Consider the following 26520-nt stretch of genomic DNA (forward strand, 5'->3'; position numbering starts at 1 on the left):
CTCGTGTCCCCATGCTGGTCCCTCCCTGCAGCTGTCTGACCGGGTGCTGAGTACCCTCGCACCAGCCACAGTCTCCCCAAGCTAAGGGGGATTCAGATTGCCCCCATTTTGGAGGTCCCTACCCAGAGTCCTGGCTTCCAAACAAAGCGCTCTCCAGCCAAGGATGTGGAGGATGCCACTTCTGACCTGGTCTGGCAGGTGGGTTTGAGGTGTCCAAAAATCTGTGGCTTCAAATCCCGGACCCGCTTTTGAAGACATTGGCCTGGCTGTGGCACCAGCACTGAGGGGATGCGCAGGTCTCCTACAGCAGTGACACTGCACGCTGCAAGGGGGTAGCGCGTAACTGGTATCTGCTGTCCCAGGTGGTACCTGCTGTCCTCAGGACGCAACGCGCTTTGCAACAGCTGGCGGAGGGATGTGCTCATGACCCGAGTAACTTCATTCCCAAAAGGTAAGCGGGCAGGCTTGGAGAAGTTCTCCATTTTCCTGCAGCTTGTGCTGGGTTTTGCCGGAGTACATTGACGTGATGCTGCACTTCGCTTCTGCTCTGGACTTGCCTGCTAACGAGGGGACGGGAGGGCCACCTCAGCCTTCTCCAGAGCAGCTGGGGCAGGGCTCAACCGCAGAAGTTCAACAGCAGCGCTCCCTCCTGACGGCACGTCCCCTAATGAGGGGGAGGCCAGCAGGAGAAGGCCGTGATTAAAGCAGCAGGGAAGACAAGGTAAAACTGAGAGAAAAACGATAAGTGATAAAGATAGACGAGTGCTGGGAAGTCGCATGTGTCGGTCAGGGAAGTGTCTGGAAAGATCATTTGGTTTTGTACACTGCTAGCAGGAGGTGTCGGGGAATGTATTTCATCACCTCTCCTGGCTTGCGCCAGGGACTGCTGAGTGCAAAAGGAGGTTTCCATAAAATATTCTGGTTTTTTCCTGTCAGTATTTTTGAGTGAATTGTGCTAGAGTTAATGGGGGGGGGGGGGGGGCGCAGCTGACACCTTTTTTTCGTTACATGACAGTAGAAAGGCACCAAAGGCAGGGCACTTTTTTCACTGGATCTGCCCCACAGTTTCTCCCTCACGTTCATTTCTGAGATGGTTTTCAGCTGGGCCTGGCTGTTCCCCATCCCTTGGGGAGAAGGCAGCGTGTGCCAGGCTGGCCGGGGAGCAGCACCCTCTGCCCGAGCCCTGTTCCCGCAGGACAGCTGTGCTGTGCTGGATCAGCACCAGGAGCATCAAGATGGGGTACAGCACAGGACACTGTTCATTCAAGGGGGCCGTGAGACTCTTCTCCAGCTGTCATTTCAGCTGGACCAGCAGACCTGGCCCTCAGGGGTTCTTCTTCCCTCACCCCATTCTAATTCCCTTCGTTTGCAGCAGCTTAGGGGGTTGCTCCTTGAATAAGTTGCCCACTTATGGGGAAAAAATCTTGTGTTGAACTTCAGTTCAATCCACCTAGAAGCCAGAGAGTGACCGTGGCTCATGTCACCCACGGGCTGAGCCAGGAGCCATAGCTGAGAGGTGCAGCAGGGTCCCGGCTGGGGGCTGTGGCCGCAGCGCTGCTCCCGGAGCCTCCCCTGCCGCTTCTCTCCTTTTCTACGCTGTTTCTTGCCTGTTCCTCCTCCCAGGGCTGCGTGACGTGAGGCCCAGGCTCTCTCATTGTGTCCCGTCTCCTCGTCCTCTGGCTGCGAGCAGGCGGGAGGGAGGGGACGTGTAGCCCCCCGCCCCGCTCCTGGTGCCCTGTGCGAGCAGGTTGTGTCTCCCCCGGGTTCTGCAATGTTTCCCGAGGTACCAAAAGTTCGTGATGTATTCCCCATACTACTGTTTTCCCGATGTTGTGTTGAAGCCAGTATTCAATGTTCGTTCTCCAATGAGGAAAGCCTATAAAGACCATTCAATTAAGTGAGATTTAACAGGAATTATAGGCTTATAGTCTTAGAGATTATATTTAAGAGGGAATAAAGATGTTTTATTACTATGTTGTGAGACTTTTTTCCAGTTACTCTGTAATTCAAATTCAGGGTGGTTTTGTTGTTTCTTTTTTATAAATAAATTTAAAAAAAAAAAAACTGCAAAAGGTGCTTCTGTGTGTGGTGTGCTTCTGCTGGCAACGACACCTCGTCATTGCTTGTGACGTGACCACAGGGGCACAGGCAGTCAGACCTGTGGCCCACGAGTCAGGAGAGGGGCTGTGTGGGTTTGGGGCAACGCCAGCCTGGAAGGAGAGGAGGCGAGAAGCGGGATGCTGTGGGGCACAGGGGACGGGCAGGGGCACACACAAGTCCCCCTTGTGCCCCGCGGGTAGGAGGGCTCTTTGTGAGGCGGCAGGTTTGGTTTGATGGCAGCGCTCGCTGGGTGCATGATTTGCTGTGAGCTTTCTACACACGGTGATGGGATGTTTTGTCTTTCCCTGGCTGTTGTCTCGCAGTGGCTCAGCAGCTCTCCACAGTCTCTGCAGGTTGCCCCTGTTCCTCCGTGTTGGCCGGGGTAAGAGAAGGTCAGTTGTTACTGGTTTGTTTTTCAATTCCCCTGGTGCACGGCCCCGTGCTGGTCCTCAGCCACCACCAGCTCATGCCGTCATCTCCCCAGGGGTTTCTCCAGGACAGGGTTGTCTCCCCAGCTTGGCCAGCTGCTTGTGGCCCTTCCTCACTGCTCCAGACCCCCCGTCACACGTGCTGCAGCTGCTCGGCCTCCCCAGTCCCTGCAGCCAAACCCCGGCACTCTGTGGCATTCGGGTTTCTTTGCAATTTGTAACTGAAAAAGAATAGAAATGAAGCAGCGGACACCTGCGTATTCTGAAAATCCGTTGCGTTTATTACTTTGACGCTAAAAGACTGACAAGACGAGGAGGTCCCTTGAAGTATAACACGGAGATTCAGCATCGACAACACAGGTTTCTGTTCAAAGCTGAGCAGCAAGTTACAGCAGGAGGAGGAAACATGGGGCCTGAGGAGAGACAGCGCAGAAAACACAGCAAAAACCAAAAGACAACTGGAAAACCAAACTGCCACATAGTGAAGCTCACATTGGGCTTTAGCTCTGCTTACGGCTGAGGTATCTACTCTAGTTTTTTTCTTTTTGAGGCGATCTATAACAACACATATGACAAGGGCTGCGGGTCTGTCAGCCACGTGCTTTAGTTGTGCTGGAAAGCACGAGGCCAAAATAGAGAATAATAAGTCACATGTCCTCAGACCTCCGAGAAATCCTGCATGAGCTGCTCTGCGAGCAGGGGCTGGTTCCTTTTACACGCATATTTGGGGCTTTTTGCCTCTAGAAAGGAGGCAAGCTTTGGTTTCAAAGCAGCAGAATGGGCAGGTGGCCCCTCTGCATTTGGGGAAGGTGCCTGCCTTGCACCTTTGGCTCCCAAACCTCGGATCCACACCAAGCATCCCTTTCACCCCTCTCGTCACCCCACAGTGCCATCCTGGGAAAATGGAGAGGAGTGGTGAGGAGGGTGGAAGGGGGAACAGCGGTTGAGTGTTTGCCTGCAAAAGACAAACTGTTCGTTTTTCACCAGCTCTTGTTCTTAACTTTGACAAAACTATATTGACACAGCACTTGTGTAGCAATAGGTGTGAGATCTGTGTGCGTGCGTGCGTCAGAGCGTGTGCGGGCATGTGTGAATGTGTGCTAGTTAGTGTGAACTAACAAGGTCCTCTAATACATGTTCGGACACAGGTAAAAGGCCCTCCCCTTCTCCCTCGTATAAAAAAAAAATAATAAAAAACCCGAAACAACTCAAACCCCCTGGAACCCTGTGCTGCGGCTACATTACGCTGCTGTTCAGTAAGTGCTCACACTGTCTCTGTGTGGTACAACCGAGGCTGTGAACCTCTTAGGGTTGTGTAAACCTTAAGGTGGAGTAAGGAAAAAACCAACAAAACAAAGCAAAACAAAGAAAAAAACCCTACTCCCCAAACCAACACCCCCAAAAAATCAGAAAAAAATAGTTTTCCTCAAAGTGAAACAAAATAGCTCTATCGCATTGATCCCCATCCTCCCCTGAGTTTTTGGTGCTGGTTATGCCCCAGCCCTGCCCTGGCTCCCCTGCTCTCTCCGTGGGGCAGCCCACAGGTGAAGCCAGCACCAGGCAGAGCGGCACACAGGCCTGGCCGTGTGTCCCCTCCGGGTACAATAAATAAAGAAATAAAGACCCCCAGGGAGCTAGTGAGCCTGGGGGCACCCTTGGCCTTTTGCCACACACATTGCTATTGGGTTTGGGTTGGGGTTTTTTTTTTTTTAGTTAATGCTTGTTTTCTGGTGTGTCTGTGTGCGTTGCTGCATGGCAGCGCTGCGGAGGCAGCCCGGGGGTGCAGGAGCGGCCACCCACCCCAAGGCACCCCCATTCCCAGGGCTCCCTGAGCCTGCTGCGAGTCCCGGTCGGGTGCCCCGCTGTGCGCTTGCAGCACGGACCCTTCCTTGCACATGGTCCTTCAAGACAACCAGCTCGTGCTGTGGCTCGAGGTCATCTGCAAAAGGTGCCGCTGCGGGGGGGGTGGCCGGGGCCGGGCTAGTAGAGGTCAGCGCTGTTTCTGTGGGGCGGCCGGGCTTTGCCTGGCTCCTCACAGGCCGGTGGCCGCCGGCCACCGCGGCCACCCTCGGGTCGGCAGAGCCCGTCCTCGCTGCCGGCGGGCAGGCTGTCCAGCGTGCTCTCCTTGCTGCCGGCCCCCTGTGCCTGGCCCTCGCGGCGGCGGCGGGGGCAGGCGCCGGGGCAGCGGGCCAGGCAGCCGGGGCGGGCCTCGGCGGTGCAGGCGTACATGCCGGCGGGCACGGCCAGCACCATGGCGCAGACGATGACGATGATGTGGATGAGCTTCTCGCGCTGCTCCAGCTGGCTGACGTCGCTGCCTGTGACGAAGACGACGCACTGGCCCTTGCGGGGCGCCTGGTTGCGCACGGCCACGCAGACTTCGTACTTGGTGGCTGGCAGGAGGTCGGTCACCGAGTAGGTATTGACTCCGGGGCCGATATAGATGGCGTCCTTCTGGACGGCATCGTAGCGGCCCACCAGGAGGGTGTACCAGGTCTCACCCGGCTCCGCTGCCGCTGCAGCCGCCGCGAACCACTCCAGGGTGATGCCGTAGACCGTCTGCTTGGCGATACGCACCTCTACATGGGCGCCCGGCTCAGCGGGGGCGATGGGAGCCCAGTCCGGAGAGGTGGTGGGTGCCCAGGGGGCCCCCACCTGGAGGCTGATGGACACCGAGGTGTTGCCCAAGAAGTTGGCGGCTGTGCAGGTGTAGTTGCCGGCATCGGCTGGCCGCGCCGCTGGGATCAGCAGCTCTGAGCGGACGGTCTCCTCACTGATGGGCTCGGTGGACACTGTGAGCAGAGGGGAGTTATGTCAGCAGGCGGGGGCCACGCAGGCAAGGAGCCACCACGCCTTTGGTGTAGCCCCAAGACCACTCCAGTGTGGTATGGGGCATAGGCAGGTCCTGCCCTGCCCAGGGAAAGAGGAAGAGGGGCACAGGAGTGTGCCGAACCCTGCAGAGCTTGTCAGCTCCGGGCCAAAAGGCAATAAACGCACTGGGACATCTGAGCAAGGGAGTGCATTCAACCTCCCCACCCCAGGGGGAACAGCTAGGGAGGCCGCTGCAGGCAGAGACCAAGCAGCCCGTGTGCCTTTGGACGCGCGCTCCATCCTCCATTAGGATTGAACACGGAAAAATGTCAGTCTCAAGAGGCTGGGGCCGAAATGAGGCGTGTGGAGCCAGGGAGTGTCGGGCTGGACATGAGATGCAGCTTTCAGAACAGTATGAAGCCCCCTGTCGCCTGCCCAAATAAGGGTGTGTGGCTGTGGTTAGGAAAAGCTTGTATGTAATTAATTCAGCATGTGGTCATGGGAAGATGCTACAATGCTGCAATTAAAGCAAATATCAGCCCAGGATTAAGGGCTAATGCTGTCTCATTTAGCTGGCTGGGTTATTAGGAACACACATAACCTGTGTGGTGCCCGTGTGCATTATTAGCTTACCTGATGAAAATAGCAACTTGTCCTGTTGAAGGCTCTTAGTAAAAATAAATGTGAGGGAGAGTGTGCAAGAGCCAAGCTGGATGGGGAGGAAGAGGAAAAGGCCTCATATTATGAGGCCCTCATTAAAGAATATAAATAAGCAAGGCTTATGGAGAATGACAACCTCTAATTTGGGTGCAGAACAGGAATGGACACAGAGAGATAAGAGCACTGCAGAGTTTTGTGGTTTGTCTGGGTATTTCTTAAGAAAACATATGGAACTAGTGTAAAACCTGTAAGTGTGTGTGTGCTCTTACAAACATGTACATACAACTCTAGAGTGTATGTATACATATATGTAGCATATAATATATAGCGTAAATATATATGCATGTCTAGATAACCACAAATTTATTATGTATGTATGACTGATGTATTATTAATAGTCCTTACATCATATGTCATGATGAAAGACCTACTACTAAAAAGCCACACATAAAATAATTGTGTAAAAATGAGGCTGTGCTTCTTTCATCTTTGACCGATATCCTGCATGAAGCAGCTCTTCTCATGCCGGTCAGACATGCTTAGACACATAGGATGATTAAGATTATTTGGATTATGGTCACCACAATAACTGTGATGATCTAAAGGGGCTGAGAGCTGGTGTGGTGACTGTGATGGCCTGAAGACCTCCATAAGTAGAATAACAGAACATATTTTTTTAAGGAAAAAAAAAAAAAAAAGAAGAAAAATCTTTGCTTACCATTAAACGCCCTTAAAAGTTTGAGTGCATAGGTCCACCACACAGCTGGGGAAGGGCTGGCTTGCACGAAGCAGGTCAGGGTGACGTTCAGCCCCACCGGGACTGTCAGGTTGGTGTCAAGGGCTGAAGTCAGGGGTTTCATGCAGCTGTTGAGCTCCACTTCATGAAAAAACTTCCCTGCCCTGAATTTTGGGCTTGTGCAAGTTAAATAGGAATTCATCAGAATAATAGGTGGGCCAACCGACTTGATAAACTGGACAAATCCCCGCAGGCGACAGTCGCAAATCCAGGGGTTGTCATGAAGGGCCAAGACAGCGTTGGAAATAGCTTCTATCTGCCTCTCCACCCTCTGGCTTCTCTGGTAGACGGGCCAGTTGTAGAAGACATCCCTGGATATGACGGTAAGCTGATTTGAGGATAGATCTAAATAGGTCAGGTTGGGCAGATATCGGAGTGCATGTTCTGGAAGGACATCCAGCCGATTGTGCTTCAGATCCAGGATTTTCAGAGCCGGGGTGTCTTGAAATGCTGTCCATGGCACCGAACTTAATTTGTTTCCTTGCAAGCGCAGCTCCTTCAGTGCCGGCAAATATTCAAGGCTCTTGATGTGCATCACCGTGATGTTGTTAAAATTGAGCCAGAGATACTCCAAGGCACTAACATTCTCAAAAGACCCGCGAGGCAATTCTGTTAGGTGAGAATTTTCTATTCTAATTTTCCGCATGTCCTGAGGGATGTTTGCAGGGATCTGCCTCAGCAGTGCAGACATGCACAGCAAACTCCTAAGGAGGAAACCAGAAAATTCTCCAGTCGCACACTACATTCATGGTTAACAAACCCATTCCCTATACAGGTCTGCAAGCACTTAAATAATTATAAAATATTGTATACAGGACATGCATAAGCCATATATCCACCCTTCAGTTTGGATTTACACCCATTTTCCCACAAAGACTACAATTAAGTCATAAAAACTGCTACATGTGCAACTACTTATCTCAGAGAAATAAGAGAAACCTCATTCCATGCTCAAGCTGGTACCTGTCAAGAATTAGAGGCACACCATGCGGCTACCTGTTCGGTTTTGGTGCTTGCAACATTGGCAAATATATATTGTGAATTTCTGAGCTGCTTCGCTGGTGCTACAACGAGGATAAAGAGCGTTCTTACCTTCCAAAGCTGTCTTGAAAGCAAGAGCATCCTGTGACACAAGATGAAACAGATGGGTTTATCTTGTGGAAGGCCAGAAGAAGAAGAAAAATATGACAAATAGGGTCCATATTCTCCTTTAAGAAAGCACTGTGCAGGGTTTGCACCAAACATGCCAACAGCCTCCAAGAAGCAAATCCTATTAGCTGTAATCTTCCTTGACGCAGAAATAAATCCTGCTGGGGACCCGACCCTAAAGAAGACATGGAGTATGGTTCAGAACCTGTGTCAAAGTGCTAAAAATCACCCCTGGGACCACTCTTGTGATTTATTCTTTAGCTGTGGGGACATTGACAGACACTTTTATTTGGTTGGTAATATGAAGATGGAGCCAAAAGTAAAAGGAGCCAAAACAAGTTCCCAAGTCCTTGCATGTAGTTAACCAGGCCTATTTACTTTTTTTTTTTTTTTTAATTTTCAAGGGAGTCTGTCTCAATCTCCCATATTTTAAAGACATTTATCAAGCCAGAAAACCAGGGTAAGGGCCAGACTTCACAGCTGTTATCTGGCAGTGCATAGTGCCATCTTGTAGCCCCCCCAAACCTGCCCACAGCTCTGTGCAGGGTGTACTATTGCACGTGCTGAGCAAGGAGCCTACTCCCCAAACTCAGTTGCCTTGTCACAGAAACATAAGTATGGCCCTGGTTTTTAACTCTGAAACAACATCATCCCCCCCCTCCATCTCCATTCTTACATGCTAGTAATTAAAACAGCAACATAGCCATAGCCAGTCTGTGGGCTGCTCTGAGAAAATAATACTTTTGAAGTCAATCTCTATTGTATAAATATAAAATATCAGTGCTATTTCACTATTTTAAGTTCTCCAGCTTCCTCTGGAAGACATGTGCTGATTGCCCTTCAGTCATCTTGAAAAAGTCAGCCTAAATAATTCTATGAGAAGGAATTTGGAGTAACCAGATTTTAAATTTTTTTTTTAATCCAGTACAGCAGTTTTTGGTTATGACTTCCAAGCAGCGCTGCGTTCTCCTGGGGCCATCTAGTGTGTACGGGCTTCATTACAGCCCGCAGAAGGCAGCGTTCCACTGGAAAAGGGCTTAACCTCACTGCCAGTACATGTGAAGCTGGGTCACAAATCAAGATTAGCCTCAACCTACTTAACCTCTAACCTACGGGACCAGGATAGAAAAATATTTATAGTGTGGCGGCTTAGAGCTATACATGGCTGCCGGGGCGTGTGCAATAGCATAGACACTGTAAGCCTATAGATGATGTAGGATTGATTCTGCAGCTTTTAAATCGGCAGGCTCTTTGATTTCAAGGGGAATCTGCAAAATGAACTGGTGGGGAAACTGCTGGGGACTGTTGCAGTTCTTTGTGATGGCCTCCCGTGGACAAGCAGCAGGCCATGAGTGGTGGGCCTGTTGGGCTGCCATTGCTCCCTATGCCCAGAGTCTAACCATGAGTGTATAGCATTATTATTTTTTGAAGATGAAATATTCCTTATCTGTGCATGGTGCAGTACTTGATATTTCAACAGCTGCTCTACATTTTAACGTGTCGGTAAGCCATGAGCGAAGGAGAAAGGCTGCTGGTCTGTAGCACAGCAGATGCAGCAGCTATAGATACCCCACCCAATTGTGGTGTGCAGCATTAGAGGTGATGGGGTGCCTTCCCGTGATGGGAGAAATGGCTGAATCCATCTAGGTCATTGACTTGTCCAGTCATGCTGGCCAGGTATTCATGAGGTGATGGAGATGCCCATCAGTGCATGGGGTTGACAAGGGAAATGCACTAGAAAACTACCCACTTTGTGTGCTGCACACATATCCCTGGTGAGGCCACTGGTTCAGGGACAGCGTGGTTGTCTCCAGCATTGGGCAGGTCAGCAGGAGAGATTCACTGCTTCTAAGGCCCAACCTTACAAAAAACTCCTTTGCTTGCAGGGAAGGCACCTCCTTTTCCACCTTATATCCCTCCTCTGTGGCCTTCGGGGAGAGTTTTAAGGTATGTGGCAGCTATGGCTTTAAAAAAAGTCTTTCATTAAAAGCTCTATTTATTAACAAATTTATAGAGAGAGTAAAAACTCTTGGTGTTCCCTCCATGTACATCTTTGGGCACAGTACAGGTGCATAATAATGTCCAATGTCCTGGGATGCAGCAAATAAAATTTCATCTAGGCTTCTCTGCTAGAAAGAAATACATTAATTTAAATAAATGAGTTTTAACAGAAAAAGAATTGTAGTCTCTCTCTCGTGTGAGCTCTCCTCCCAGTCTACAGGGCCAGAAATGGGCCTTTTAAAGAGCAGTGTCAGTTAGTACCATGGGCCAATGCTCCGGCTGTTTTCAGGCTGATATTTATTTGCTGCTTGAGAGGACATTTCTCTAAATATTCCCAAACCCCAGCTGCAACTCAGAAGGTCCAGTATTAACCTGAGAAACTAGTGGTGAATTACTTACCAAAAACCAGATGAATTAGTAGGTAGAGAGTCAACCCATTCTCTAGGGTAGCTGGGGGGAAGAAAAGAAAGGAAAAAAAGCAAAAAAAAAAATCCCCCAAACTGTTAGCTGCATCCATTATGTTTATGTTCCCTAATGGAGTGGGATTTTGTTGCCTTTTTAATTCAGCCCTGTTTATGCCTGCCTATAAATTTAATGGTCACTTTTGTGACAGCAGATGTCCACTCAGTTCAGCTGCTCTTTAATGTCATGTGGCACCCTGGCCGAAGCCAAAATGCAGAACAAGCTGTCTAAAACCCAAGCTGTCAAAATAAATCTCCATAGAGACATTGTCTGCTAATCTATGGGAAGTGGAGTTTAAGAGACTGCGCTTATTGCCAAAGCAAACGCCGAAAGGACGCCCACTGCGTGTTCCCAGTGATGGCAAGGGAGTTGAACTCCATCTTGAAATGACAGGCACACACAGATCTGTAAGAATGAAGTCCAGGCTGATGCTTTGCAATTGCAGTCCCTCTGCCAGGGCTATCAGCGTTAGAAATCCCTGCTGGGGAGGACATATGAGGTGAAGGCTGCAGTTGGGCATTTCAGATACAGTGCATGTAACTCCAAATGGTACAGGCTTGAAAAAGCAGCTTTGAACAAAGAGGAGGGTGACGTGAAAAGAGGTAAATAAGACTTTTCTTTCACAAGCTTTCAACAACAACAGCAGCTGTACAAACTTGCAGGGCTTTCCTCAATTTTTTTGAGTACCCCAACACCCCTGGCAGGGGTCCCTGGGGCACCACAACTTCAACTCCACCACAGCAAGTCCCACAGAGAGCTGGCAAAGGGGCACCACCCACCCCCTTTCACCTTTCCAAGGAAAGGAAAAGCTTTGTCTCTTGCTTGGGGCACCACAGGGCAGGAGCAGAGTCTGCCTCCCACACCGAAACCAGGGGCCAAGGACCAACGTGCTCCACCGGGGTGTGACTGCAGCAGCCCCATGTCACCTCCAGCAGCCCCAGCCCTCAGGAAACATGGGCACCGCTCCAAGACTCGCTGCCGCCTCTGAGAAGCTCCTGGTCCTGTCCTCTGGGGTGTACACGCTTATTCCTCATCAGCTTGAAGCTTTACTGGCAATTGCTAAATTATTTCTTTTTAATTCTGAGTAATAGGAAAGTAAAGTGGGGGCTAATTCTTTTGCTCTGTTTTGGGCAAGAATTCTATTCATGGACTTTAAAGCTGGAGAAGTTCCCACTAAGGCACAGTACTGTAGCACTGAGCGTTGATTAAATACATCCTGAAACTTTTCAGACATTTCCCAGAACACTCTGGCATTGAAGGACTTTGAAAGTATTCCAATAGTAAAATAAAATCTAAAGGTTAAAGAGCTCCTGAAGAGGCTGCTATCAAAGTCATTCTTCAATGCCTATTCACATTTGAAAAGATCTTGAAAAATGTTTTACTGTCCTTGATGTTTTTGTATTCTTCTGGTTTTTTCCACAATTCATATATACGCACATGCACATTTTTGTGTCCTAAACTTTTTAATCATTTAAAGATGTTTTAATCTATTCTTTCTGGACACACAGAAATAAATGTGAAAGTGACCACACAACACAATTATAGTCTTCCAACATGTTTGATTTCCACATTGTGGAAATAAGGTGTTTGTCAGCCTGAACATTATTTTGCATTTGTGGAATTTTTATACATATGTGGCATTAAAACTATTGCAGAGTCAGTATTAGCCTTTGTCTGGATCTACTCACCAGAGTTGTACACTTTTTAAGATGTTTGAAAAAACATGTTTCAAAGCTTCAACATGTTTTTTTACATTTCTTCTTGAACTTCAACTACTTGCAGCACTCCCTTTTAATTACTTTGGGCACATTATTTCATTTATATTCTGCTCAGTTCCTTCATTTTGATAGCTGCTTTTCACCAGATCCTTGTAAGAAAAAGAAATAATAACAATTTTTCAGTGCAGTTCAGAGCTATCTGGATTGATTTTAAAAACGCTATTACTTTCTTTTTGAAAGTCATACTTAATTTTTCAATTTTACACTAATCTGATTTCCAAAATAAGTATAAAAAGCTGCTGTGGAAGGGGGAGTTTGACTTTGTTATATATCTCATGATGTGCCCGTTGAGGAGTGGCTCATACTGCTCTCCAAAGCACTCAGCCCAGGCCACTGCCCTCAACCTCCTGCATAAAGCAGGTGGGAAGTTACTTTATTCCTAAGTATTCCTGAAGTGGTCCAACACCCATCCGAGAATGAATTTTCAAATGGTTTAATAGTAAAAGTAGGGAGCATTGTACTCCAAGAGATTGCAAAATACATTGTTTGACAGTGCCGAAATATTTGAAATAGACCCCAAAAAGCAACAGATTAGTCGAAACCTGACACAAAGTGATGAGTAACAGTGGAAACATTTTCCAGGGAAAAAGAAAACTGAACATTACAAAGTGTCAAAAAAAAAAACAAAAACCCAAACTTAAAACGCTACTAATGCAGTAATTCCAAAAGCTATTCAGGTTTTGATTTCATTTCCTACACCCCATGTTTGTCCAAGGTCTGACTTTAACCAAGTAAGAAATTGGTTCCACGGATAAATATTCTCCCTGCCTGAACTCTGAGCCAGCTCCATTCACATATCTTATGACCAGAGTCTGCCTGAGTTAACCCTGCTGAAACTAGGTGTCTAACACCCCTTCGGTTAAAACAACAACAACAAAAATCCAGCGAGGTATTTATCTGCTTATTTACGTGCCTCATACCACTGAAAAATCTGACCCAGAGACTTGAAAGTCACATTCAGAAGAAAATCAGTTTAATGGTTTGAAATTTCACCAGCAGCTTAGCAAGTACAGGGTTTGTCTTCTGACCAAAACCAGATGACACAGAGCTTATATATGTTTCTATCTATTGCCTATTTTGTGTGAACCACCAGTGCAGTAGAGAGAGAGGCTTGGTTTTGGAGCAGCAGCTGTTGAGATGCTAAATGGTGATGTCTCACCTATGAGACAGTGAGAACAGCTACAGGAAACAGAAAAGAAAAATCGTGTTTGTTCTACTTGGGATTGCTATTTATTCAAAGTGCAAAAAATGTCCAGTAGAGCCCGTAAAACTCAACACATCCATAGTGAATGTCACAGTATGGCCTCTCCATCCTATCCTCCCCACAAGCACAGAGCGACAGCACAGGCCCAGCCGCTGCCTTTGCCATTGCCAACTCACAGCCCATGGGCCAGAGCATGCACTAATGGAGCAGGCGAGAGCTGCTCCTCGCCAGGGCTGAATGTGGCAGCCAAAGAGTAAATACTTCTCCTTCCCAGTCAGCTCCTGAAAACCGGACTTACAGGAAAGTTCTTAGGCAGTTGGTCCACTCTGTTCACTGCAGGGGAGCCTTGATTCTTCAGGGCTAGCTTATCCATCCAGGGCCGTGTCATTTCTGCACAGCGCAGTGATACTGCTGCAGATGTGGGCAGGAATCAGGCTCAATAATACAGCAATCTCTGTAATTCATCCCATATTGGAAGACTATTTTTGTTCTACCTTGGAGAGAGACTCTAAAAATCATCCTGGGAAATGCAACTGTATAAATAAGTAATAGATCTATTACATACCACATATTTCATCAATTAATTCTTTGTATTAAAATACATAATTTTGCAAAATGTTATTTGTAAACCTAAAAATCTATGCAGTCCAGTGATAGAAGTAGCATGCATTCTTTTATACAAGGATTGACAAATTCTCCCAATACTCTTTATCATTAAGGTAAGGAATACAGGGAGTCCTATCAGAAACTATTATAATGTATACCCTGTTGATAGTATTTATGTTGAGATCAAATGACTTGCTTTTTCCATCAGGCCAAGTAATCTGACATAACTGAAACCTTCTGTAGAAGGAAGACTTGCAAAATCCATACAAGTCTCCATTCCAACCAGAGAATTTTGCTAACCCACATGTATGTATATGTCCAGAATGCGAGTAGAGATCCTTCCAATACATTTAGAAATACGTGTTTCAAAACAATTCAGCAAGGTTTATCAGTTATCATTTCAACTTGGCTGGAACCCTCCCATTCAACATTTGGCAGAACCTATATAATTTTCTTCATGAAGAGTATTTATTACAAAGAGAAAAACATTATATACAGTATTACTACATGAGGGACTGGAGTGGAAAATTATACAGCTGGGAATTGCTTTGTGATAAGCACTCAGCTCCAAATTCCAGGGGAGCTGCAGGACTTGATTAGCTCACCCTGGATATGAAAGTACATTTTGATGAATATTAGGGTTTTTTCAGGGTTCTTAAACTTGTAAATGTTTGAAACCCGAAAGTCCGCACTGAGCCTCTGCCACCACTGATGCCATGGTATGGCTGATGTGTGCCTGGACAGGGATCTACCACCATATCACATACCCCTGCTCTGCATGGAGCAAGGTATTTTCATGACCAGACCACAAGTGTGTGGCTCAGCCCTCTGGTGTTCACCACCAGTTTTGTCAGGAGAGCTGGCTGCAATGACTGGGCTGTTCTGAGAGATTTTTTCAGAACTGTCTAATGTAGGTTTTTCAGTATGATTACAAAGCACTACAACACCACACACAATTTGCAGAGTGGGATATTATATGATTTTTAACTAGCACAGCTGATCTAAAACATACTCTACTAATTACAATACAGCTAGAAAATGTCAGCTAGGCCTGATACTGAAAGACCTGCGTGGTACTGTTGTTTCAAGAAAATCTTAAGAATAGTGTTCAGGGCCAAAATGCAATCACAAAATGTTCTCTATTATGTATTTTTAGGAGTGGATTGGGTTTGTCTCTTGATTTCTGTTTCCTTTGCACATTTCTCTGAATTCAGAGCATAGAGCTCTTATTATGTTGGACATACTAGAAAGGGTTGCTGTACATCGAATTTTAGTGATCTATTAAGTATCAAGCTGCATGTTTCATGCAAACATGGGAGATGTGAGAGGTGAGACTTTCAATCTTCACCTTTATAGATATTTATATTAAAATTACTAAACACTCCCCTGTTTGTCAACCAAAAGAACATCAAAAGAGCTGAGAATAAAATACTTAGCATGTTACAGAGCAGATACTAAATAACACCAAGCAGAGCATGCTCAGAAATGTTGCTTAATGTCCTCACACTCAGTGTGTATGCTTCATTTTACGAAAATAAAAGTGGTCCACGAGAACGAGGCAATTATCATAGGAGCTTTTGACTGGGTACAAAACAGCAAACCCCATGTGGGATGAGCAACATGTTTCTGTAAAGTTTGGGCACCATTTACCCTCTTGCATCCTTCTCCAGGACATGTTGGAGACAGCAGCATTGACAGGGTGGCCTACAGTGCTGGAGCAGTGAGCTGTACATACAGCCACGTGCTTTCCACCTCACGAGCTGACAATCAGCCTGGTTACTATCAGCAAAAGTATTCGTTAGGTTGCCCCTCTATCTTTGGTATTGCTTCTGAGTCCACGCTGGATCGGGCAGACAGCAGCCTGTTCGACTCATCAGGGGTATGTCTAGTCAAGTATTCTCCTTCCACACCTTTCGCCTTGGCCCCAGGAGACAGGCTTTCAAAGGTGACATAGGACTCCTGAATTTCCTTGGGTTTCCGCACAAAGCATTTTTTGCAGCGCCTTTTCAGCGCTCCGCAGCAGACCACCAGTGTTAGAGGAACAGCAATGACACAGGCCACACTGATGACAACCACATTGATGAGCTTCTGGGTGCCTCCTGCACTGACAACTTCATCAGTGGAAAATATGATGCATTGCTCCTTCCTGGGGATCAGCCCTTTCACACAGACACACACAATGTATTTGGTCTTTGGCAGCAGCCCATAAACGGTGACCTTGGTCTTCCCTGGCTCCACGTTGATCCGCCGCATGTCTCTCTCTCCAAAGATGGCATAGAGGACACTGAACACTGTCGTGTTCTTTGCCAGAGGCGCCTTCCAGGCCAAGGTGATACTCTGATCGCTGTCTCCTATCACCCTGACGGACCTCACAATTCGCTCCGGCTCCTGCTGAGCAGTAGGCGGGCTCACCAGCAGGTTTCTGGGGTTGCTATCTTGGGCCACATCTGGGAGGAGGCCCTCTCCAGTGCCCACTCCAGCCCCCAGGGTAGGCATGGTGGAGGTGGTGATAACGTACCTTGCCACTAGCTTGTCATTGTAGGCAGCTGCCTCCATCCCGCTTGCCTTCCCGCTCCATGCACCTTTGGCGTTAGTGTTGGGGTCATCCGTGCTTTCAGAGTCCGTGATGATGAGAGATATGAACGCCTCTGTTGCCCCCAGAAAATTCTTTGCCTTACAGATGTACTCTCCAGAGTCAAGATAAGAGACTACAGGCAGGCCCAGAATAGACCAGCTCATCCCATCACTGGAAATCTCTTGGTGAACTGCAAGAAAGGAAAAATGTAAAATAAATAGTCAATAATAAATAGAATTAAGAACATGTTTTGTAAATATATTAAGATTAAATCAGCCAAATGTCTGCTCAACACAGTAGACATAATTTCTTTTTGTCACCGAGGACATTACAAAATCAAAGTAAATCCAAGAAAAGGACACGAATGCTAAACTTAGGTTATGCTGAGATTTACACTGCTTCAGACTGAATATATGTGACATTTTTGATGCTATTTCCTCTCAATTCACATACAGTTTGAAAACAAAACAGGAAAGGTTCTTCCATTAAAAAAAAAAAACAAAAAGCTTAAAAGCTCTTGTGTAGGTAAAATACTTAAAAGAGTGGAAGGAGTAGGCAGTAACACGACCTAGTTGAACATTATATGTGGTCCTCTGAGTAACAGAAAATACAAACAGCAGAGATTTTCTTCTAAAAACCATATATGGACTAGTCTAGAGGGTATGGAGAAAAATAGCTGAAAAATAATATCCCTTTTACTGCTAAATTAGTGCTGGTTTTTATATTGAGCCAACCACAGGGAAGTTCTGATCACTTAGCACTGAACGATATGGACACAGCTGTGTGTTGATTTTCTCAGTTGGTTTACCAGGAGGCTAAAACTAGCTTCTTTTTTTTTTTTTTTCTTTTTTCTGTTTGTGCAGAAAACAAGAGCTGAGACCATCCAGAAGGGTAAAGCACCTTCTTCATTGTTTTACCAGCCTCCTTAGGATGAGCATGTACTACCTCTGCCCTCTCCCATTTTAAAGGTAAACCAGGGAGGTGTCTGAAAGGCAAAGGTAAGACAGGATGCAAACTTCTCCCAAGCCCTCATGGGGTCAGAATCCAGCCTTGGCAACCAGAGCACGTTTTAAAGGTAGTGAAATACAATGGCAGCAGAAGTTACTTTGTCAGTTTAATTATTTACTGAATGAGTATATATTAAAAAACATAAAGCTACCGGTCTTCCTGTGGCACTTCCCCATGCATACAGACTGTAGGTTGTTTCTCACTCCTTTCAATTTCAAACATTTCAAACAGTAATATTATAGCATTGGCAGAGAAGCTGCCATTGCTGAGAAATAATGTATATTTTCAGCCAACTTTTTATTGAAAGGTGCTAAAGTCTGATTTAACGGGGCACAAAATACATCATTCTCAGTTGCAGCTCAAAGTAAATGCAACATACGCTTTCAGGAAAGCATTCTCTGTTTTACTTTTTGTTGTGGTTCTTTTTCAAGTGTAGGAGGGATGTTTGCAGCGCAATGGGTAGACATCATGATTATAAGGAGCAGCTCTGCTACATCCTGCACACCATGCACAACAGAGCAATGACTTGTGCAGATCCCCAAAAAAAGATATTTATTACAAGTGGTTCTGTTGCTGTGAAAGAAAAATGCTCTCTCCCCTGTTTCTATGCACTGAGGAGCCCAGTAATCCTTTGAAGATCAGACCCTGTACTTAGTGATTTCTCTGCTGAGTTTAGACCCTCTATGTCAGGGCCAGGCCTGGGAGACAGTAGCATTAGAGGAGGCTGGAGGGATGAAGGTTCAGGTTCTGATCTAAATCCTCCAGGGCAAAAAGCTAAGGATGACTGCCTCAAGTGCAGCAAAAGTTTCTTCCCTAAATTCCCAAAATGTTAAAGGGCCAACATGGCAATTTTGAGTCCAATCATTCTTGTGAATCAGAATGAAAACATGATCCATCAAAGGACAGCAGTTGAAGGCTTCCCCCACAAGAGGGGTGAGCACAGAAGAGGAACCTGGTCAGCGTTTCTCCCACAGAGCATTCTCCCCAAGAAATCTTGTCAGAAATGAACCTTCAGAAATTAGTTAGTTCTTAGAAGCATTGTCACTGAAGTATTGTATCCTTCAGCACTTCAGTGGCTCTTTTCTCTTTTAATATATCAGTAATATTGCATGCTTTCAATCTTTTCTTTCTTTGCCACAGCAGATTTGAATACCAGTGGAATTCATGTCAGACATCTCTCTGCCAGACATGTTTACTAACTGATTAATAGTAGCTTATCGTTACTCTCAGAGACCCATAAAATAATTCAGTGGGAAGCCTTTTCAGTGATGAATAACTAAATAACCAGGCTCTTGCTACAGCTGGACATATTTCATTTCTTCAGCTCTAACAGATTTGTAGAAAACCGCTTCACTCATCTCACCACCACCACAATTGTTATGAAACAAAACAAAACCAGCTTTTTACACATGATAGTATACATTTATCTGATGATATTTACATCAACATGTAAATAATTTTATAGTCTACAGAAAATCACAATGCTATAGTGAATTACACACACCGTTATTGTGGATTAGAGTGAATCTTAATTTTGCACCACTTTCTTTTTTTGGATCTTTTATCAGTGGGAAGGATCTATTGACATAGAAGCTTCCATTTGCTGTACAGTCTGTAGAAAATAAAGGTGCAGGTCTCCTTCATTCATTCCCTCTGCACAAGAAAAGCTTAAACCAAACCCACCTGTGCCATTCAGTTGAGCACCGTCAGCTCTTCTCCAGCTGAGCTCAGGAATGGGCACCCCCGTTGTCCCACATCGCAGCAGCACAGTGCTGCCAAGGATGGTCTTTACTTTGGCTACGGACGTATGAACAACAGGGCTTTGACACTTCCTTAGCTCGACTTGGCTGAAGAAGACTCCCGCAAGGCTCCGGGGGGTGAAGCACTTCAGCCTGGGCTCAATGAATGCTATGTTAGGAGACTGGAAATTTAGGAAATGAACCATTTCATACAGACTGCAGTCACATACCCAAGGATTGTCTTGCAAGCCTGTCAAAATAAATCAGAGCACTAAGTCACTCCAACAGCACCTTCTGTTTCTGCCACTTTTGTTTGTCTTTTTCAGCAGGACAAACTGTGATAGGCTCTTAATCTGCCCGGCAAGGATTGCCTGTGCATATGCAGGGGTATGCGGGGGGTGGTGTTGTCCCAACAGCCCCTTGCTGCTGTTGACTGAGCTTGACAGATCCCATAGTTGCCAGTTAGCAGAAGGGAATAAATATGGTTTGCTAAGGTATCTCAAAATCTGGAACTGAAATCATATTCTTTAAATTCAAAGCAGGATTATTCATATAATGAAAACATCACTATTTATGCATGTAAAGAAGCAGAACAAGTAGTTATTATAAACACATTTGGTTCCAGGATGGAAAAAACAAGTAGCCATAGGAGAAGGTTGGTTTCTTTTGGGGTGTGGAATTTTTTGGTGTGAAGAGACTATGCAGTCTCTTCCTTAGGCAAGGAAATTCTTCTCACTGGAGGTTATTAAAATACTAGACAGATTATCAGGCCAACTGTCAAGACTGCAATAGGTGTAGGTGATCCTACCTGACTGTAAGAGTTCTCTTTCAGCCTTATTATTCTAAGGGGTTTTTTCCATTATTTTAGTAATCAGTTGTTTCTCCTAAATGCTAATTTACACTGGATAAGATGAAAGAACTGTTTTAAGAAGTAAACTGAAGAATATACATGTTATGGTATATAAAACAACACAAATAGACAATAATTACATTAAGAATATACACACAGAAATGGGTATATTGAAGAATGCACTCCTGTTTCAGAGTCCCAGAATGTTTCTCTTTTTCTTTTTTCTGCTATCACAGTGTGTGCTCATTGAATTCAAATTCTGAAAAAATGAGACATTACTCTATTAAAAATAGACCTGTGAAATGGTACTGAAAAAGCAAAATAGAAACTAGGGCAATGCAGGAACAGAAGTTACTGCATTTTGATTAAATCTGTGTCATCCTTCTTACAGATATTCCCATTCACCTGTCCTGTGGACGGTTTATGGTCTCTCTAACAACTTCAGCTAGCAGAATTGGCACTGGGGATATTTATACCACCTAACCCCTGGAATGTACTTAAAGCCTAAGGCAGGAGCACAGTGTTCCATGCCTCCTGCCTGCCACATGAGTGAGCTCTGCTCCCTCCAAGGGGGCTTCACCTCCTGTTTTCCACGAGAACATGGCTCGGGGCTAGAATCTGCCTGAAAGTAGAGAGTACTGATACTCCCTCAACTCCTAGCAGGAGGAAACAACAGCTGCCCACCCTACGGTGCCCACTCTTCCTGGCCGCTGGCACACTGCAGCAGCAGTCATGCAAGCAGCAGCTTTCCAGCAAGAACAAGTTTTGACACAAGCAGAGAGGGTGCACCACAAGGCTCCATAACTGTCAAGGAGCTGCTTGAATTTGCTAGAGTGAACAGAAACACAGGGTCAATTAAAAGCCCCTGAGATCTCAAATAAACTGTTTTAAAGGCTGCTGAAAAATCTCTTGCTGATATCATTGCATACCATCCTAACCAGTCTTGGAAGGGGTCTGAAAGTGGTGGACTTTGGTGGGAAAGCATTTCTTATCAATTAATGCATTAAAGTTAAGGGGACTATAAAGAATGAAAGTTCAGAGCTTAGCTTTGCTGTTTTATGGCACTTTTGCTAGCAGCTTACTTCTGATTTCATGCACTAGATAAGAATTTATTCCAGATTCCCTGACAGGTGCCCCAGCCCCAAGTGATGTCATGGCACCCCCAAAGTCCCAGTGAGCCCTTTCCTGCCCTGCACGGCACAGTGTTGTGGGCTCACGTGGGCAATCCTCATGTGCAAAAGCTTACAGCCCTGGCACAGACTATCGACCAGCAAGCTACTGCTGGAAGTACTTCTTCTTGAAGTAGTCTACAAGCACGGTCTCTGAAAAGGAGTCACAATGATGCACTGTAGACAAAAGAGGGGACTGGGTTGTTTCTTTATTATTCATGGATTTTTTTTTATACCTCCATGAGAAACAGTCATGGGCAGAGTGAAACAGAAATGTGCAGCTGTGTTCTCCCATTCTGCTCCTGCAAGGGACATGTGTTTCATATACCTGGTCCCTATGGGTGTCAGCAGGACAGGATCTAGGAGCTGAAGTGTCTATACATTACTGTATTAATCTTAGGATTATACTCATTTGCTTACATTAATTTTTTAGGATCCTGGCACAAGCAACCTGTGCGCAGCTGGCTACATAAACACTCAGGTTGGCCACAAGCATCAAGGCATGATTTGTTCTTCTCCACAAAATACTCTCCTAATCTATATTGAATGGAATAACATTTTTACATGTAACTTGACTCTAAAAATTAAATAAAGAAAAGAGTATGATCTAGGTAGTGTCTTGTCATGCCACAAATGAAATGGGCAATCCCAAAGAGCCAGCTTTGGCTTAAAGAACTTGATACCACCTCTGGAAAAATAAGATGACGAAACACCTGCTCCTTTCCTGATGCTAATGAAACCTTATCTGCTAAGGACACTAAAAGCTTTGTAGGTGGCAATTTGAATCTTTTTAAAGTCTTGTGTCTCTTTCAATCTGGTTTTAAAAACTTTATCACCCTAAATTTTTCCAGAGAACAAAGAGCAGTGGGTACTTTCCAGAGTGAGAGAAAACCTGCAACATCTCTGATGAGATTATCAGTGAGTGCCTGAACTCACATCCGTGGCTGTTGAGGCAGTACACACAGACGCGCACACCCCGCAGATCAAACACAGTCGGTGGAGCTGGGTCAGCTCACAGCAAGTGAAGACAGCAGATGGCAACAACTCTGTACCATCATCAACCTGCCGTGGATTTGAACCAGTGCGCGATGGCTAAAAGGCTGAGTAGTAATCCCCTGAACTAGGAAATGTGCTCGAACCCTCATCTGGGGATACTGCAACTGAGAGGATTCGAGACAGTCATCTGTAATATGCCTTCTGACACCAAAATGGACAATTGTCCAAAAGCCATACTTCTGAGGAGCCCAGAATTGTCACAAAAAAAGTGGATTGCTGTAACTTTATAGCTGCCCTTGAAGCTATCCTATCTTGGTGACTTCAGGGAGACTAGGATTTAATTCTGGGTGAACAGATAAACAAAGCTCTGGAAAGACACAAACTGGCAGTCCTGACCTAGATTTTACACTGATAGCTTTATTCCTCTTTAATTTGGACCTAATAAATATCCGTCTTTTTATTTAATGCTGCTTAAAATGGATCGATCCCATAATAACTGCTATTAGAAAAGAGCACATGAATGATGTGGAGCTCTAACCTTATTTATATTTCTGTCATAAATGGCAGTATCAATAATTAAAAAGGGCTTGAGCAAGAGTGACTGGTTTTATGTTAAAAGAGATGATGTTAAACTTCATCAAGCAAGTGATGAAGTTTATGGTGTAATAAGCTGGGTGTGGGGAGCCTGAGGTGAGTTTGTTAATATGTAAATGAATTTGGACACTTTATATGGGTTATTAAATTGTACATAGCAGTGTATTTGCTGTGGTAACCACAGTGGGTGAAAATGCTGCAATAAGATGCAGAGCTCTTGACATTTGTGCCCCCTGCAAAATGGCAGGCGCTTCTCTTACCTAGGATGATCTTGGAGTTATCGTTGGGGAAGTAAGGGACGGCCTGGAGGTTGGCCCAGGTGGCAATAAGAGCCTGAGGAAGAGTCATCAGTTTATTGCTAGACAGATCGAGGTATGTGATATTCTTGACATAACGAGCAGCATCTGGAGGGATTGAGGTAAGTTCATTGTTGTGTAAATCCAGAAGCCTTAGCTGTGGCATGTCAGCCAGGGTTTCCCAGGGGAATGATATTAAGTCGTTCCCATCCAGCCTCAGCTCCTGCAAGCGACGAAGGCCCTTGAAGGTGATCCCACTGAGGCTGGCCAGGGAGTTATAGGGCATCCAGAGGTATTCCAGGTTGTGGAGCCCATGGAAAGCCTCTCCGGGCACCCTGCGGATGGCTGTCTTTTCTATCCGAAGCTTGGACGTATCTACAGGGATGTTCACAGGAGTGAGAGTCATCTCCGGGTCATTGCACAACACTGTCCTGGTGGGGAAACACAAACACAGATGTGACTTTCTTGTACTTTGAAAAGGTTTTGAAACTTTCTTTTAATGCAAGATTTCAATCTGCTTTTCTTTTTTTCACAAGCTTTCTTCTTGTCATGTCTTACTTACTGCCAATCTCTACATTATCACTGTAACTACATCAACTTGCAGTAATTCATATGTATCTTTTGACTGCAGAGATTCCAGTGTTGTGCCTCTCCTGGAGTGGTGTGAGTCTGATCTTGCCCATACAGTGCTCCTGCTTTTTTTTTCTTTCAATTTCTTTTAGAGTATTTATGATAGACAGCAGTGACAATATTCAAGCACAACAGAGGATTCTAGTGCATGTTAAAACTAAAGGATCCATAAATTGAACAATAAGAGGCATACAAAAAGAAACTTTACTCAAGTGGGATGGCAGGAAGTAATATAGACTAAATACAGCACAGGATCTTTGGTTCGTGAAATGAGGATAAGAAAGTCAGCTAACAACTCACTGGAAATACACCACAACAAGCTCTGCTTTACTATGAAAAAATCTGGAAGGTGTGTACAGATGGTAGCAGTCACTGCACCGCAGGCAAGTACATTTATGAGAGTGAAAGTGAGAAAAGTAACTCTTTGGAAAATGCTATACTAAAAGCAAGGCAGATTTATGTGTCTTAATCATTCCTTCCCATTTCTAATCTCTAGAGGTCAAATCATGAAAACTCTATGCAGCATTTTCACAGCCTTCATAGAAAAAATTATGACTTTGACTCTGTGAAGATGTGGGGATGCAGAAAGCCATAAGGAGTGAAGGGAGACAAAACAGGTGTCTCAGACTGCACTTTAATATGCCTATCAGCAAGGAGAGAAAGTTCTTAACAAAATACAAAGCCACCTTGCAAAAGGTAACAGGTTAGATAGGCATGTTCCACTCCACATGCTATACAAGATACCGCACGAAATGTAACGTGATCAGTCAAGTAACATTTTCTTGTCACACTGCCTGGCTGATAAACAGAATATTACAAAGCTGCCAAAAGCAGATTGGTTTTGGCTGAAAGCAATTATTCCTCTACTATCAACAAAAACAAATAACATCGCTGAACTGCTCACACAAGTTTCCCAGAGTTAAACATTATTTGAGCCTACAGTTAAATTGTTAATTTATAATCAAAGCATAGTACATTATTCTCATCCAGCACTTTTATTGCGGCATTAAATCCTGCTCACCCTCAGCTGAAAGTTGAGATTTTAAGGAAGAGAAAAAATCTATCAAATAAGAAAAATCCAGAAATCCACTTTCAATAAAACATTTTTTTTGTGTAGGCATGACACAAAATGTTTAATAACAGAGACACTATGGCATTAAAACAGCGTGCTTCTCATAGTGTCCCTAAATTATGTCAGTGAGCACTAAACATTTAATCTATGGGATAATCTCTTTCTATTAGTGACAAATATGAATCCTAATGGAGAAAAAAAAAAGGTGACAAGATGCTCCTTATGGGACTAATGTATATTTGCTTTATTATTTATCTTACCAAAACACACTACAGCTTTTTCCAGTCACTGAGAGAAAATTCCCCTGGGAACTGAGACATTTATGGAGCAATATTTGGCTCTCCCGCTATTGCACTCCCTTTTAACAATTGCAGACTACTTGTATCTCTACCACACTTCTTACTGGGAAAGTTTCTGGTATGAAATCTATAGCACCATAAAAGAGATAAGAAAGTAGATCTATTTCATGGGGATCCAAAATATAGGGGACAGCCATTCATTTCAGTACTGTGGTCTTGTCTAAAAAAAATTTCTTCCAAAGGATTTTGCAAATACTGTATCTCTGACTAAAAATCTCCTCTACTGTGAACCACACCTTATAAAAATGTAGCCTGTATTTCATTAAGTCAGATCATTACTTTGTGATTACCCTTCAGAAAGCCTTTTTTATTACAGTCCTCCAGAGAGATGTCTGTACAATGGCGTTGCATTCAAATTTTGTCTTCTTCTTTAACTGAAATTTTCCAGTCTGACAATTATCTTATTTTATTTTTATTATTATTATTATCTATATTTTTGGTTCATTCCCACCTAGAGTCTATCACTTTGCCTAAAATCTCCAACTGAAGGATTTTTTAAGTAAATGGAATTGCAGTTTTTGGTACCACAACATAAACCAAATCTAGTTAGAAACAAACCAGCAGAGCAGAATAAAGCCTTTTAAAACTTGCATTTTCAGCATAAAGGTAAAAAAAAAAAGAAAATTTTGTTTAAATTTTATTCCCTTTTTGCCACTGCACCAGCAGTAATTATGTCACTTCTGTTCTCACAGAGGAGATGCCCAAATGCTTTCTCTGAAATCAGCTTACTGCGTTTTCAGAAGCTAATCCTCTGCAAATAAAGCTAGAGCGCAAAGCAACTGGAAAAATAATGGACATGAAGTCTGGATGCAATATTTTCTCCTCTGAGCATCCTTACAGAGGAGAAGAGATAAAATCCCCGACACCCAGAGAAAGAGCGGCGACCACCCTGGGGATGATATCGGCATACCTGGCTTTCGTCCCTTCGCTGAGGCTGTGGAAGGCGCAGCTACACTGCGATGGGCACGAGCCGCCCGCCCGTGGCAGCCCTCCGAGCGTTAAGCAGCAGAGCAAACTCACCAAGATCCACATGGCTACCTGTGCATGGGAAGGACACCTGGGCAGTAAGCAACGTGGAGGGTTTCGCCTATTGTTTTATCCATTGACTGGTCACATCTTGTTAACTCCCTTTCGTTTTCAGCCGCACTGTGATCTTCCAGCCCTCGCTGAGTCCATCAGATAAAAAAGGATAGGCAGGGATTAAGGATGGGGACTTGAGTTATTTTCATGAAGGTGC

The 26520-nt window shown here is 45.0% G+C and overlaps 2 protein-coding genes across 2 annotated transcripts; both read right to left on the minus strand.

The window, feature by feature from the left end:
• Window positions 1-4508: 4508 nt before the first annotated feature.
• LRIT2 (leucine rich repeat, Ig-like and transmembrane domains 2) lies at window positions 4509-7997 on the minus strand. The gene is made up of 3 exons (XM_074155091.1): window positions 7888-7997; window positions 6718-7499; window positions 4509-5320 (listed from the first exon to the last, which is right to left on the minus strand). The coding sequence occupies exons 1-3, from the start codon at window positions 7995-7997 to the stop codon at window positions 4509-4511; spliced, it is 1704 nt and encodes a 567-aa protein (XP_074011192.1).
• Window positions 7998-15777: 7780 nt separating this feature from the next.
• Window positions 15778-26315, minus strand: LRIT1 (leucine rich repeat, Ig-like and transmembrane domains 1). Its single transcript, XM_074155037.1, has 4 exons — window positions 26194-26315; window positions 23187-23653; window positions 19262-19567; window positions 15778-16760 (listed from the first exon to the last, which is right to left on the minus strand). The coding sequence occupies exons 1-4, from the start codon at window positions 26313-26315 to the stop codon at window positions 15778-15780; spliced, it is 1878 nt and encodes a 625-aa protein (XP_074011138.1).
• Between the last annotated feature and the right edge of the window lie 205 nt (window positions 26316-26520).

This window comes from Numenius arquata, chromosome 10, assembly GCF_964106895.1.
Source record: "Numenius arquata chromosome 10, bNumArq3.hap1.1, whole genome shotgun sequence".
Taxonomy (NCBI): Eukaryota; Metazoa; Chordata; class Aves; order Charadriiformes; family Scolopacidae; genus Numenius; species Numenius arquata.

What these genes read in the sequence shown, in the direction of transcription:
- LRIT2 (XM_074155091.1), bottom strand. Translation starts at nt 7,997, where the DNA reads ATGGACCCTATTTGTCATATTTTTCTTCTTCTTCTGGCCTTCCACAAG. An exon ending in TTTCAAGACAGCTTTGGAAG is followed by an intron (nt 7,500 to 7,887) that starts GTAAGAACGCTC and finishes TTTCCTCCTTAG; the next exon opens with GAGTTTGCTGTGCATGTCTG. An exon ending in ACTTTTAAGGGCGTTTAATG is followed by an intron (nt 5,321 to 6,717) that starts GTAAGCAAAGAT and finishes CTCTGCTCACAG; the next exon opens with TGTCCACCGAGCCCATCAGT.
- LRIT1 (XM_074155037.1), bottom strand. Translation starts at nt 26,315, where the DNA reads ATGTGGATCTTGGTGAGTTTGCTCTGCTGCTTAACGCTCGGAGGGCTG. An exon ending in AGCGAAGGGACGAAAGCCAG is followed by an intron (nt 23,654 to 26,193) that starts GTATGCCGATAT and finishes TTTCCCCACCAG; the next exon opens with GACAGTGTTGTGCAATGACC. An exon ending in TAACTCCAAGATCATCCTAG is followed by an intron (nt 19,568 to 23,186) that starts GTAAGAGAAGCG and finishes TTATTTTGACAG; the next exon opens with GCTTGCAAGACAATCCTTGG.